At 44.4% G+C, this 13,421-nt stretch overlaps 3 protein-coding genes across 3 annotated transcripts; all 3 read left to right on the top strand.

The window, feature by feature from the left end:
• Positions 1 to 2,553: 2,553 nt before the first annotated feature.
• Positions 2,554 to 4,000, top strand: J4E87_002901 (uncharacterized protein; the record flags this gene model as incomplete). The annotated part of the gene is made up of 3 exons (XM_049374535.1): positions 2,554 to 2,675; positions 2,880 to 2,887; positions 2,979 to 4,000. 3 exons carry the CDS (start codon positions 2,554 to 2,556, stop codon positions 3,998 to 4,000), a joined length of 1,152 nt encoding a protein of 383 aa, XP_049235526.1.
• A 5,632-nt stretch (positions 4,001 to 9,632) lies between these two features.
• On the top strand, positions 9,633 to 11,267 carry J4E87_002902 (uncharacterized protein; the record flags this gene model as incomplete). The annotated part of the gene is made up of 5 exons (XM_049374536.1): positions 9,633 to 9,656; positions 9,803 to 9,809; positions 9,872 to 9,997; positions 10,047 to 10,481; positions 10,540 to 11,267. 5 exons carry the CDS (start codon positions 9,633 to 9,635, stop codon positions 11,265 to 11,267), a joined length of 1,320 nt encoding a protein of 439 aa, XP_049235527.1.
• A 580-nt stretch (positions 11,268 to 11,847) lies between these two features.
• J4E87_002903 (uncharacterized protein) lies at positions 11,848 to 13,346 on the top strand (the record flags this gene model as incomplete). The annotated part of the gene is made up of 3 exons (XM_049374537.1): positions 11,848 to 12,031; positions 12,123 to 12,955; positions 13,014 to 13,346. 3 exons carry the CDS (start codon positions 11,848 to 11,850, stop codon positions 13,344 to 13,346), a joined length of 1,350 nt encoding a protein of 449 aa, XP_049235528.1.
• Between the last annotated feature and the right edge of the window lie 75 nt (positions 13,347 to 13,421).

Below are 13,421 nucleotides of genomic sequence, written 5' to 3' on the forward strand. Positions count from 1 at the left end.
CAGACGACGTGCCCGCAGCTGCGCAGCCGTTAGCGGTATGCGTCGCATTGCACTACCCCTCTGCCATCATGGCCAACAACAACCTGCGCATCGCGCGGTTACACAGGAAGTACCATTGTGTGCCTACGCCGCAAATTGACGCCAATCTCCGCCCCTCCGAGCGGGTCCGGGCACACCACGTTGGGGGCAGCACCCTGACGCTGTTTGACCTTTGATACTCGGATGAGTATGCCGACGTTCGCAGTGGGCGACCAAAGACGGCTCGGGCCCAGGCGTATACACTTTGCACTTGTCTGCGGTGCTGACTGGGAGTCCCTCGGTTTCATGGCACCTCTCATTTGCGAATTGACTTTGAGCAACGCCGACGTCCTTCGTCCTCTGCAATTCCGTGCCATTGGCAGAAGGCATCAAGGCTGCATTCCGGTCTGATGAATACGGACCTGAGCAACCATGCAATCGGTCCTCTGCACGCACACAGACCCATCGCTTAGCTATCAAATTGCTCTCGCAAACACCGATGATGCTAAGAACAGCTCTGTCAGACGTCAACTCAATCCATCCTGCAAGAAGCGAGGCATCCATGTACGCCATCGGCTGACGCAAGCTGCGCGTTGCCGTGTGTACAACGTGTGGAAACCTGCAGTCGTCCTTCGATACATCAACTTTCACGCACGCAAGCGCATATCAATCACACGTCCATGCAAGCCCTCTGCGTGCGTCCAAGTGCTTGCTCAATCCCTGGCAGATCATTGACTCACGCCCGCATTCCACAAACCACGTTGCTTTTGTTGCAGATCGTGGGTCCCGCGGGCAGAGTATGCAGCCTGCAGCCTTATTTTTCCTTGATGCCTACCGCGCCCCGAGCGCTGGCAAAGTCCGCTGTCAATCAACCCACGCTGTCGGCCTTTCTTGGTAGATCGTCGGCGACTTGATCACTCGCTCTGACTCACCTTCAGCGGTGTACCCAAGCTGTCACCGTTACGACACGGACGCCGTTGCAATTTGGCCGATGTCCCATGTCGCAACCGGGTTCTCGGATCCCATCGCGCAAAAGGGAAAAGCCGTTGAACCTGTAGCTGCCGGCTACCGCTGTAAAACCCTTACATGGCTCACCGCTGTATAGGTCAGGTGGAGGCTACGACGCAGCATGTGTGAGGAGGATTTTCAATCTTGTGACTTCCAAGGTTGTTATGTGGGAATTGCGATATTCGCCTTGTTCGCCTAACATCACACTCCTTTCGGTGATCATTACGCAGATTCACCATCAGCCAAGCACTGCGGCTGTAAGCGAACCACCTCGCAGTGACCTCAATGAAGACCCCAGCACGGTAAACGTTCAGTCCGGTTGATCAAGCTCGGCGAAATTATTTCTTCCACATGTTTGTTCGCCGAGCACACAAACGATTTTCATTGTAATACCTCCGTCGCCTTGAGCGTCACCGACAAATTTCCGCCGACTTCATGGAGATTTCCCAAACAGGCCGTACACAATATTCCTCTTATTTGCGTACCGCTATGCATGATATGCAATGCCTGCAAGATAGAGTGTCAAAACAAGGATGGACGTCCTCCTTGCCCGTCGCTTGCGCAATTTGTTTCGCAGGCAGCAAGGCATTCGTGGACAATAATATCCCACACCCACTCTTTCCCACACAATCGTGTGTGTGTAGCTCTGTCGATCAAACAGCAGCGTCCTGAACATGCCGTTCATGCACGTCGTCCAATACGGCAAAGTGGATTCTCTCGCCACCACGTCTGACATCTGAAACAAGTACAGCCATTAATCGCGCCATGATTCAATATTGCCACGTCTGTTACCACCGCCTTTGCCGCTGGCCTCGGACATTGCTTGCTGACTTGCATGGTCTGCTCCGGAGTATAGTGTGTGAGAGTTTCTGCTTCAAACGGTGCCTCGGTATTTGCATAGGCGGTGCCTGTGGCTATTAGCCGGGTCTATGAGTTTGAGGCGTGTAAGGTTAGATTCAGCCTATCTTTCAGGCATCAAAGAATCTTGCGTTGTTGTGAGCATGGCTGCCACACTGTAAGTTCGACTAGCTGAGCTATACGGTGTCAACGCGTCTTGGAGGACGTATGCAAGGAACACCCCACGCTCCATCTGCAAGATGCTGTATCCGGCTGAAGTGCTGTATATTGCCCTCACTACACACCAGCTGCATATGCTGATCATCGATTGTCGGCGTACTTGCTCTAGACCTGTGGGGGATCTATCTGGAGTATCAAGCGGACCTTTCGCTCCCGTTCAGACATTTTGCGGTTTTGATCTTGAGATGTAGTTGCGATGTAGTTCATGGTCCTGATGCACAGCCACAGGCGCCACATGGAGGTTGAGGGCGTGTCGTACGAGCGGACCAATCAATCTGATTCGCGCCTCGGGAATCTTGGAAGTCCAGCTGCGATACAGCGCACTGCATGCGGGGCGTATGCTCAGCGCATCGCCCGCTTGGAAGACGATCCTACATACAAATATAGGTCTTCCTCTTCCTCATTATTTCTGCTCAGTTATCCCGTTGCGTATTGCGCGCATAAAGAAATATGGGGCTCGTCGATTGGTTGAACTCCATGGCGGAGTTTGGTGAGTGGGCTGGTGGACGCAAGCCAGTGACGAAGAAGTCGGATGCGCTGCGCTTCGGCGTTTTGGGGGCTGCCAAGATTGCGTACGTCTACGCTCTACTGTCTCTGTCCACAATAGAACGTCAGGATGAGACTTGAAGCTAAAACATATCGTCGAACAGTCCATTAGCTTTGATCATCCCAGCGCGGTCACATCCAGAGATCATAGTCGTTGCTGTTGCAGCTAGAGATAAGGCAAAGGCGGAGGCTTATGCGAAGAGATGGGACGTGCCAATCGTTCATGACAGCTATGAAGGTAGGTGGTCCGTCTCGTGGCATCTCTTTAGTCGGGGAGCATCAAACATGAAAGCCCCGAGCTACCGCGTGGTCACACTGACCCGTTGTAGCGGTCATCAACGATCCATCCATTGATTGTATATACAATCCCCTCCCCAACGGCCTCCACTACAAGTGGACGCTCGCCGCACTCAAAGCAGGGAAGCACGTCCTACTAGAGAAGCCGTCCGTCTCCAACGCGGAAGAGGCTCGCTCTCTTTTCCACCACCAAATCCTCGGTGCTCCGAATGCTCCGGTACTTGTTGAAGCAAGTCACTATCGCTTCCACCCCGCGTGGCATTTCTTCTTGGCTCAATTCGAGAAGCATGATATAGAGAAAGCAAGTGCTCGCGCTGGAGTGCCGAAAGGGGGTATCCCAGCGACGGATATCAGATTTGAATACGATCTTGCTGGTGGCGCTGCAATGGATCTAGGACATTACACCCTCTCCGCGCTACGAGGCGTATTTGGGACTGAGCCCACAGAAGTCACTTCAGCAACACCCCGCCTCATACACGCACCACACGATCAACGCTGCGACCAAGCCATGGAAGCTACCTACACCTTTTCAAACGGGGGCACTGGCCATATCTCAGCCGACCTAGGTGCCCGAGGTGGTTACTGGTTCCCTTGGCTAACATCCAATTGGCCCAGCTTCCGAGACCTGCTCGCCTGGATCTCCGTGACTCTACATCCTGAAGATCTTGGTGTCGAAGGCGGTCTACAAAAGTCTAGTCAGAAGGTACTTATCTTCTCAGGTTTCATGAGTCCGCATGCCTACCACCGCATCGACATCACTACAACCACCACCTTGCGCGACCCCACATCTGGCAAGATCGTCAAACAAGAGAAGAAGACCGAACACAAAACAGCATACAAGTGGACTGAGGGTATGGGCGGCGAAGAAAGGGGACAGGATTGGTGGACATCATATCGGTACCAGCTTGAGGAGTTTGTGAACAGGGTCAAAGGCAGAGAGGGAAGTGGTGCCTGGGTGGACGGCGAGGAGAGCATTAGGCAGATGGAAGCTACGGATCGGACGTATGAGAAAGCTGGTATGTCGATTAGGCCTACGAGTGCGGAGCTGGAGTGAGGAGATTTGGCGATGCAGTGTTGCGTCATCGTTCCCGTAGCTGAGCCCGGATGAGGCTACTGATTGGAACTCGGGGTAGCACTCAGGGTAGCCGAATGAACCCAATCTTACAATGGCGCATGTGTATGTATTTTTTATGTACACTCAATTGATTTGTTCGGAAATGCGTAACCTCTTTGCCCTTTCCAGCATCGCTCAGCGGAGCAAGTTCTTTGCAAAGCGGCGATGTTGCACCACCACCCAAGCTCACAAACACAGCCAGCCACCCCGCTTACGCATCGCAGAAAAGCCTCACCGCACGATAAGACAGTAAGCAAATAGTTCCAAAGTAGCAAGGCAGATACCAAGCAGCGACAAGCTTCACCAAGCCTGCACAAGCCTTGCGTCTACCTGCCTGACTAGGCATCGCTCGCTGCACCCAGCGTGCCTTGCCCCGCTTTTGAGGTACAGAGGAACATGACGCGATGGCAAGCCCAGGTTCCGAGAAGCCGAGTTTGAGGGCCGTATAAAAGCGACGCGGTACTTGCAAAGTATACTGGTACGTCGACTGAACAGAGGCTTTGAGAATGAGGTTTCTGACGTTGGTTTGCAGTTTTGCGGCGCTGGGGTCTGCGGGGCCGGCTGCGACTTGGACGCCATGGATGGATAAGAGACAGGCTGGTGATGCGCCGGCTTATGAAGCGCATACCATTGATCAATTGGTTCGTCGCTGTGCTTTCCGTTGGCTACTGGCGTTTTGCTGATGGTTGTGGCAGATTGATCATTTTCCGGATAGCGATCGTTGTTGTAAGGAGCGATCACATGATGGAGTAGGTGCTCCTGGGCTAGCGTTAGCGTATATACTCAGAACCTTCTATAGTTTTAATTCATCACTTCTACACTTAACAGGTTATAAGCCTGGCGCTCTACAATATCGCTATCTAGCCTAATACTCTCTTACTATTGCATCTCTGCATTATCGCACATTGTGCTCTGTTCTAGTTGTTATCGTTGCTAAGAAGCTGCTGGTTAGTTAAACTAAAACACGTTACTACTGTAGTATATCCTACTTCTACCCTGCACTAAACTATAGTTCTTTACCTACAATTCTGTACAATTATAACACAATTCTCTTTACGTATTACAATCTACTAGAGCGACATCTATACTATTGCTAGATATAGCAACTACCTTTAACTTTAAGCTTAACTCTTTGTCTCTACCTAAGCTCGCCTTACGCGGCGAGAACTATACAGAGTAGCATAATAGCTAGACTATAGCTTTTAGGTATGTATTGCTTCTTAATATTATAAGCAGCAAGAAGTTATAACCTACTACTAATGTAGAGAGTAAAGCCTAGAACTCTTAGAATAATAAAGCTCTTGTTATAATCTTAAGTTCTATCTACTTAGACCTTACTCTTAATGTTGTATTCTACAACACTACAGTAGAAGCCTAGAAGTTTCTAGCTAGTTACTTTAACTAAGACACTAGTAATACATCTATATAACTCTTCTACCTTCTAACAAACCTATAATATCGCGATAGCAATAACCTTCGCTTCTACATTAATACCTTCTATTTACTATAGACAAGAATAGCTAAGTAATATTTAGGCTCTAGTTACAAGGTCGCTTAGTCTATACTACTAATCTTTACTTCTAATAATGTTAAGAGTTTATTCTTCTTAATTACTCTTCTAGACACTATAGATTATATTATTAACAACCTTAGTACGCAAGAGCTTACCTCTTTTACTACTATTAAGCTAAAGCTTCTTAATCTAGCTAAGAAATATATACTTAATATTAACTTAGCAGCCTATGCTGCGATAAGGTCGTAGTAGAATAATAATAAGTAACTACAAAAGCCTACTACCTTATTCTTTTAGCCTAAGCCTAACTTAAGTTAGCTACTCTTCTAATCGAACGCAAGCTTCTTGAATAAATGTACCTAGTGCCAAAAGTATAACTATACCTTTGTTAGTTATATCTTTATAGACTACTATTGTCTAAGAGAATATAAGAAATATAATAAGAAGAAGGCCTCTAATTAAAATGCAGAACTAAGCAAGAAGGTAAAGAGTAATAAGGCTTCTAAGTCTATTACTATCTCTAATAGAGATAACTTAGATATAGAAATTAACGCCTTTACAGCATCTATTAGAATAATTAATTCTTATAGTAAGTAATTACAAGAGGTTAGTGCACATATTAATACTCTCTCTACTAGCAGCTCTCTCTTAAATACTTAGCTCTTTAATTCTAGTGCTTCTCGCTATATATCTAGAAACATTAACAACTTTGTTTCTCTTTAACTAGCAAGAGGGACAATTACTATTACTAGATAATAGAGAATACTAATTAATAGATAAGGTACTATTTAACTAACCTGCGTACTCTCTAATAGTTCGACTTAGATTTTAGAACTAACAAACGTTCTTTTTAGTAAGAAACTTAGATCTACTTGCCTCTTTAGCTAGCTCTATATCTAGAATAAGAGATATAAAATCTAAGCTAAAGGTAACAATCTCTACCTTACTAAGCCTAATAAAAGCTATACCCTCTAGGCTATATACTAGCACAGCTTAATAGAGATCTAGACTATTAATTCTAAGCTTCTAGAATCTATACCTTAGTCTACATAGTTATTATTTGCTTTATACTAAGAGTTCTACTATACTATTAGTTACTTTTAGATCTACAACTCTAAGCAGCTCTACTAGGATTTTAAATCTATACTAAAGCGCCTAGATAATTTCTACTATAATAACTATTAATCTACTAAGTCTACTTACTAAAAGCCTAAGAAATGTATAGCTAAAGCTATTTATTCTTTTAAGAACGTCTACTCTAATCTCTCTAGAAAGTTTAGCTATCTCTTAATGTCTAGATTCTAGTACTTTCTAACCTTTATTAATAAGGCTACTTACTACTCTTAGGTTTGCTTTATTAAGACTAAATCTAAGACTACTTAGGTTATTTAGAACTTTATTGCGTTTATAAAGCTATAATATAAGACTAATATCTAATAATTTATAACTAACTATAGTAGAGAGTATATATCTAAGAATCTTAAAGCTAAGTTTAATAGTCTTAGCATTATCTACTACTTAACTCCGCCTTACAGCTATAAATTAAATAGCTTAGTAGAGTAGTTTAACTAGATAATTGTTATATTAGCTTAAGCTATAATATCTAAGAACTAGCTTCTCTTTCTCTAGCCTAAAGTAATAGCTACTACTATCTTCTTAAAGAACATTGCTCTGTATAGCGCCCTGTCTAACATACTATATTACTAGATAATAGAAAAGAAGCCTTTAGTTAAACATCTTTATCTATTTAGTTAATTAATATACGTTTACGTTCTAGTTAAGACTAGATTACTAGGTACTAAACTCTGCTATTATATAGAGCTAGGTATCTTTATTAGCTATAGTAAATTTATTAAAGCGCAACGTGTCTATATTCTAGACTACTATATTATTCTTAAATCTTAGAATACTAACTTTAGACTCTAGGTTCTACCTTCTATTACGCCTGCTTCTACTTAGAAGCTTAATACTTAGATAGCTATATTAGATAATAACTCTCTAAGAGAGGATAAAGCGAACCTAAGTAGACTACTACTAATACAACTAAAGAAGACAACAGCTTAGCCTTAGATATTTGTACCTTTATCTCTGTCTAGCTCTTTCTAAACCTGCAAGAGCACTCTTAGATAACTACAGCAAGCGCCTAGAACTACTACTTTATTAGCTTTACCTACAAGACGTTATGTTATACCTTCTTCTTCTTTCTTGCCTATTATAATACGCTTAGGTTAGACAGTTAAACCTATAGATAAGATAAAGAATGCTTAGAGTAATATAGCTTTAGATGCATAGGTAATACTATTAAACCTATTAGGCGTCTAGAATGCTATCTATACTTTTAGACTTATAGCTCTAGATATTCTATAGTTATACTCTAAAGCCTAGCAATCTGTACACTAGCTATAATAGAAATAAGCTATAGACAATAAGCTCGCTGCTTATAAAGCTACTAGAACCTAGAAAGATACTAATAAATACGCAAATTAAGTTGTTAGTTCTTGCTAGGTATACAATGTTAAGCTTAACTAGAATAGAAATCTAATAAAGTTTAAGGCAAGAGTAGTTGCTTAGAGCTTCTCGCAACGCTCTAGCTATAATTACTTTAATACCTACTTACTAGTTGTCTGCTATAATACTCTGCAAATGCTTATATATATAGCTGTTCTACTTAACTAGAAGATTTACTAGATTAATTTTAATACTACCTACCTAAATAGAGTTCTTAAGAAAGTTATCTTTATACGTCCTCTCTCTAGCTATATAACAAAGAACTTATACCTAAGGCTGCGCAAAGCTCTCTATAGCCTTAAACAATCTAGTTAAGAATAGTAGTATACGCTTAGTAGAGAACTTATAGAATTAGAATTTTAGTAGATAAAGTTTAACCTCTGCGTCTTTATAAGCTTTATACCTTAGCTACTTGTTATTACTATATACGTTAATAATCTACTACTTCTAGAATATAATTAGCGTATCTAGAACTTTAAATTTATTATTACTACTAAGTTTAAATATAAGAATCTTAGAGTTACTCGCTACCTTTTAGAAATTAAAATTAACTAGTATAATAACTAAATTACACTTAGCTAACTCTTATATACCTATAAAGTTCTTTAGCGCTTTAAGATATTATTCTCTAATAGATAGAAAACCTCTCTTAATCTAAACTTAATCTCTGCTCGCTCTTTAGCTAACTCTGCTATTAACCTAATTAATAAGAAGCGTTGCTAGTTCTACTAGTAACTTACAGAATCTAGCAACTACCTTATTATTAGTACTAGGCCTAACCTAGCTTACACTAATGTACTACTTAGAACATATAATTCTAACTCTATAGATTTACACTACTATATTACACTCTAGTTATTATAGTACATCTAATATTCTAAGAATTATGTTCTTATCTTTAAGTATCTAAACCTAATACTAGTAATTTAGAAAGTTAAGATCTACTACAACGCCTCTTAGAGATTAGATCCTAATAACGCTAAATTCTTCTATAGGTATATTCTCTAGATTAATAGAAGTATAATCTTCTAGTCTTTTAAGCGTTAAGCGTTTATAGCTAAATCTACTTGTAAAGCTAAGTATATAGCATGTTTCTACGCTGCTGCTTACCTAGTTTAGACTTGTTATGCACTCTTAGAGCTCTTTAGATCTTTACTAAGCTTTAAGTTTATTCTTGCGAGCAATAATTAAGCTACTATTATTCTAGCGAAGGACTAATAGATCTCTGCACGCTTAAAGCACATTGCTATTTATTATTACTTTGTAAGAGAGAAGTATCTTAAGGGGGAATTTAAGATTAAGTATATTAGTTCTGTATCTAATGTTGCTAATGTTTGCACAAAGGGACTGCCGCTACCGCTGTTAGAGAGCATAAAGGGGATAATAGGTCTACATTAACTACACTATCAGATTATCGCGGAGGACTGTTGTAAGGAGCGATCACATAATAGAGTAGGTGCTCCTAGGCTAGCGTTAGCGTATATACTCAGAACCTTCCATAGTTTCAATTCATCACTTCTACACTCAACAATCGTTACCTTCCGCATACCAATGCCACGTTCACGCAGCGATATGGTAAATATAACACTGCTATCTACGTTTACAGCCTAAGCTTACCTTTTTGTACAGTTTTCGATTCGTCATACTACAAGCCTGGAGGGCCGGTATTCCTCTACATTGGCGGGGAGACGAGCGTAGAGTCGCGTTTCTCTAACTTACAGACTGGAAGTAAGTCATCACAACGAAACACAGTCGATCAGTCTTCCCGGGTGGCTAACCATCTTCTCCAGTCATTCAGATACTCATGGAAAAGTTCAATGGCCTTGGTGTGATTCTCGAGAATCGTTACTACGGCGAAAGCTATCCTTACAACTCTAGTACGACGGATGAGCTGCGGTTCTTGACTACAGAGCAGAGTAAGTGACGGCTGTAATTTCGATGATCATATGTTCTGACGTGCTGTAGCTATTGCCGATAACGCCTACTTCAGACAGCATGCTACCTTTCCAGGTATCAACGCCACTTTGAGCAGCGCCGACACTCCATGGATCATGTACGGCGGTTCTCTTGCTGGTGCTCACACCGCATTCACGATGAAGACATACAACGATGTGTTTGCTGGAGGTATCGGAAGCAGTGCCACTATCCAAGCTTTGCTCGAGTACCCTCAGTGGTACAATCCCATCATGAAATTTGGCCCCGCAGACTGCGTTTCCAGGATCGTCGACATCGTTGATAAGATTGACGAGCTCATCTGGAGCGGAAACAAGGACGGCATCCAGCAGCTTAAGGACATCTTTGGTCTTGGAGCCCTGCAAGATCTCAGAGACTTTGCGATGACAATTGCGTTCCCGATTGGTGGTCCCATGAACTATCCGACCAACACTTGGCAAGAGCTCAGTAAGTAACTGCGTTCCACTATTCGGTGATAGAACAGCAACTGATATCTTAAAACCAGACTGGTCCGACCGCTACGGCTCAAAAGACTTCTTTAGCTTCTGCGGCAATGTAACGCAAATCAATCCACCAGCAAACATCAGTAGCGTCGACATGGCGCTTTCCAAGTACACCAATGGCGAGCCTTGGACTGGATTAGGTGGATATGCCGACTACGTCAAGAAGACGCTCATCCCAACCTGCGAGAGTGGCCGGATCGACAGCACAGACTCCGGTTGCTTCGGCACCCAAAACCAGACATACTACGCCGACCCCACAAACGGAGCAGCGCGCTCATACCTCTACTCAACCTGTTCCGAGTCTGGCGGTTACCAAGTGGCGCCCACAAACGGCCCCTCCCTCATCTCTCGCGTCCTCCAAATCGACTACACCCAGCAATGGTGCACCTGGGCCTTCCCACCCGGCGAGCACAACAGCATCCCCGCCACTCCCGCGTTGCACTACTACAACAAATACGGAGGCTGGGATCTCCAAGCTGAGAACCTTGCTCTTATCGACGGAAACACAGATGTCTGGCTCGACCTGTGCTACCATTCAAACTTGGCGGCTCAGCCCAGGATCAGCAGCGATAAGTATCCGAGTTATCTTATCGCGGGAGCCGGACATCATTGGGATAGCTATGGGATTAAGAACGTCAGCGCTGAGCCGAACTTTATCAGAGAGGCGCATTATTGGGAGGAGAGGACTGTGAGTCGATTCTTGCAGTTCTGGGCGGAGAAGGAGCATTAGGTTGAGACGAGCTGAACATAGGTCTTTTGCATGAGAACTGCGTACTATCTAGAAGCTGTGCAGGTCGATATCAATGACCCCCACTTTCTTCTGAGGCGCTTGGGCGAACGCGGGGTAGTCGAGGACCCTGAAAATGTGACTTGACAGGGGACTCCGCGCTTTTGCATGTGATGCGCCGCGGATACAACCTTATTTTGCGAGTCTTATGGTGCTTAAGTCATCTTCCAGATTTCAACATAACAACAGTCATTGATGCTCGCCATTCCAGCCTGTTGGCGATGTAGAATGATGCGTGCGCGTTTCAATATCGGTGTTTGCCACTGTGGGTCGCCAGGGGCGCGCTAAGTGGCTTTTGTCACCGCTTGGCTTCATCAAACAGCAGCCTCATAGCTCTTTGCTACACCACCATGCGTTTGTGCCATTGACCCTTACCACAGTCTTTGAATTTGTCGATTCAGTCCTTCCTTTCCAGCACTGCACAGTGCTTGTTTCCTGTTCGTTCTAGCGGGCGCTAGCCGTTGCTATCGTTATCGACACATTGCGACAACACCAGCATCGAGCGTGTCAAATCATCAACGGAATGGGCAAACTGGCTTTTCCGCTCGACAAAGAGCTCACGGGGCCGGATAGGGTTGTTCTGAATATACTGCAGAAGGAGTACGAGCTGCATGAGGCCAAGCCTGCAGAATCATCGACAGATGCAGCGGAGGACTCTGATGACTCGGGTATTAAGCATTCTGAGATTGTGACGCCGTCACCAGAGGGTCAGTACTCACTTCGGTCGATAATCAATGTCTCGGAATCATGCAATATCGACATGCGCTTCTGATGCGACCAATGACTAACCTTATTTAGATCTACAAGACCAGGAGCAACAGGCGATTGCTTATCTCAAGAAGCTTAATGACCCCAAATCCGACAGCTTCGAGACCAGTGTTTTCAGCTCTGTGGATGAACCCGACATCAAGAATCCTTTTCTTCGCCAATGGATCATTGACCCTTACATCCAATGGGCGAAGAAGGTTGTTCGAGTCGAGACCGACGTTATCATGGTCACGCATCTGCTGCTCTACTTCTGCACCAGCATTCCGTCAGCCGCATACTTGTACATCAATTTCCATTGGTGGCACGCTGTCCTCCATTGCGTCATGCAGGGCTACTACATGGGAGCGTACACTCTCCTAAAACACCAGCATATCCATATGCGTGGTGTCCTCAGCAAGAAGTATGACTTTGTAGATCGGCTGTTCCCATACATTCTCGACCCAATGATGGGTCACACATGGAACTCGTACTACTATCACCACGTCAAGCATCACCATGTTGAAGGCAACGGACCTAACGACCTTTCTTCTACGATTCGCTACCAGAGGGACAGCGTTTGGGACTTTGCGCAATACGTCGGTCGGTTCTACTTTCTGATCTGGCTCGATCTGCCGATGTACTTCATGCGTACTCGCAAGCCTAATCTGGCGCTTCAGGCTGCTGGATGCGAGATCGGCAACTACATCTTTCTGTACCTGATGTACAGCTTTGTCAACGCCCGTGCGACGACATTCGTGTTCTTGATCCCTCTCGCTTTCATGCGCTTGGCTTTGATGACCGGCAACTGGGGGCAACATGCTTTCGTAGACGAGGTCGAGCCGGACTCTGACTTCAGGTCGAGCATCACCCTCATCGATGTACCTGTAAGTTGACATTCATCCGGTTTTGCCACTTTCGAATATTACGCTTACGTTATGATAGAGCAACCGATACTGTTATAATGATGGCTATCACACCTCTCATCACCTCAACCCGCTCCGCCACTGGCGCGAGCACCCAGTTGCCTTCCTGTCGCAGAAGAAGCAGTACTCTGACGAACAAGCAATTGTCTTTTACAACATTGACTACTTCTTCCTTACAGTCAATCTGTTGAGGAAGAATTACGAGCATATCGCCAAATGTCTTGTACCCATGGGCGATCAGATGAAGCTTACGCTTGACGAGAAGGTCGAAATGTTGAAGCGCAAGACACGGAAGTTTACTGAGGAAGAGATCGCAGAAAAATGGGGCAAGCAGTATGCTAAGTTGAAGTAGGGGTAGATTATAATGGTTGGTAGATGTATATAATTCTTTTACGCGTTCAGGAACCATCACCGCTCGGTGTCGATG

Source organism: Alternaria ethzedia (assembly GCF_023757985.1).
Source record: "Alternaria ethzedia strain BMP 0044 chromosome Unknown scaffold_5, whole genome shotgun sequence".
In the NCBI taxonomy this organism is placed as follows: domain Eukaryota; kingdom Fungi; phylum Ascomycota; class Dothideomycetes; order Pleosporales; family Pleosporaceae; genus Alternaria; species Alternaria ethzedia.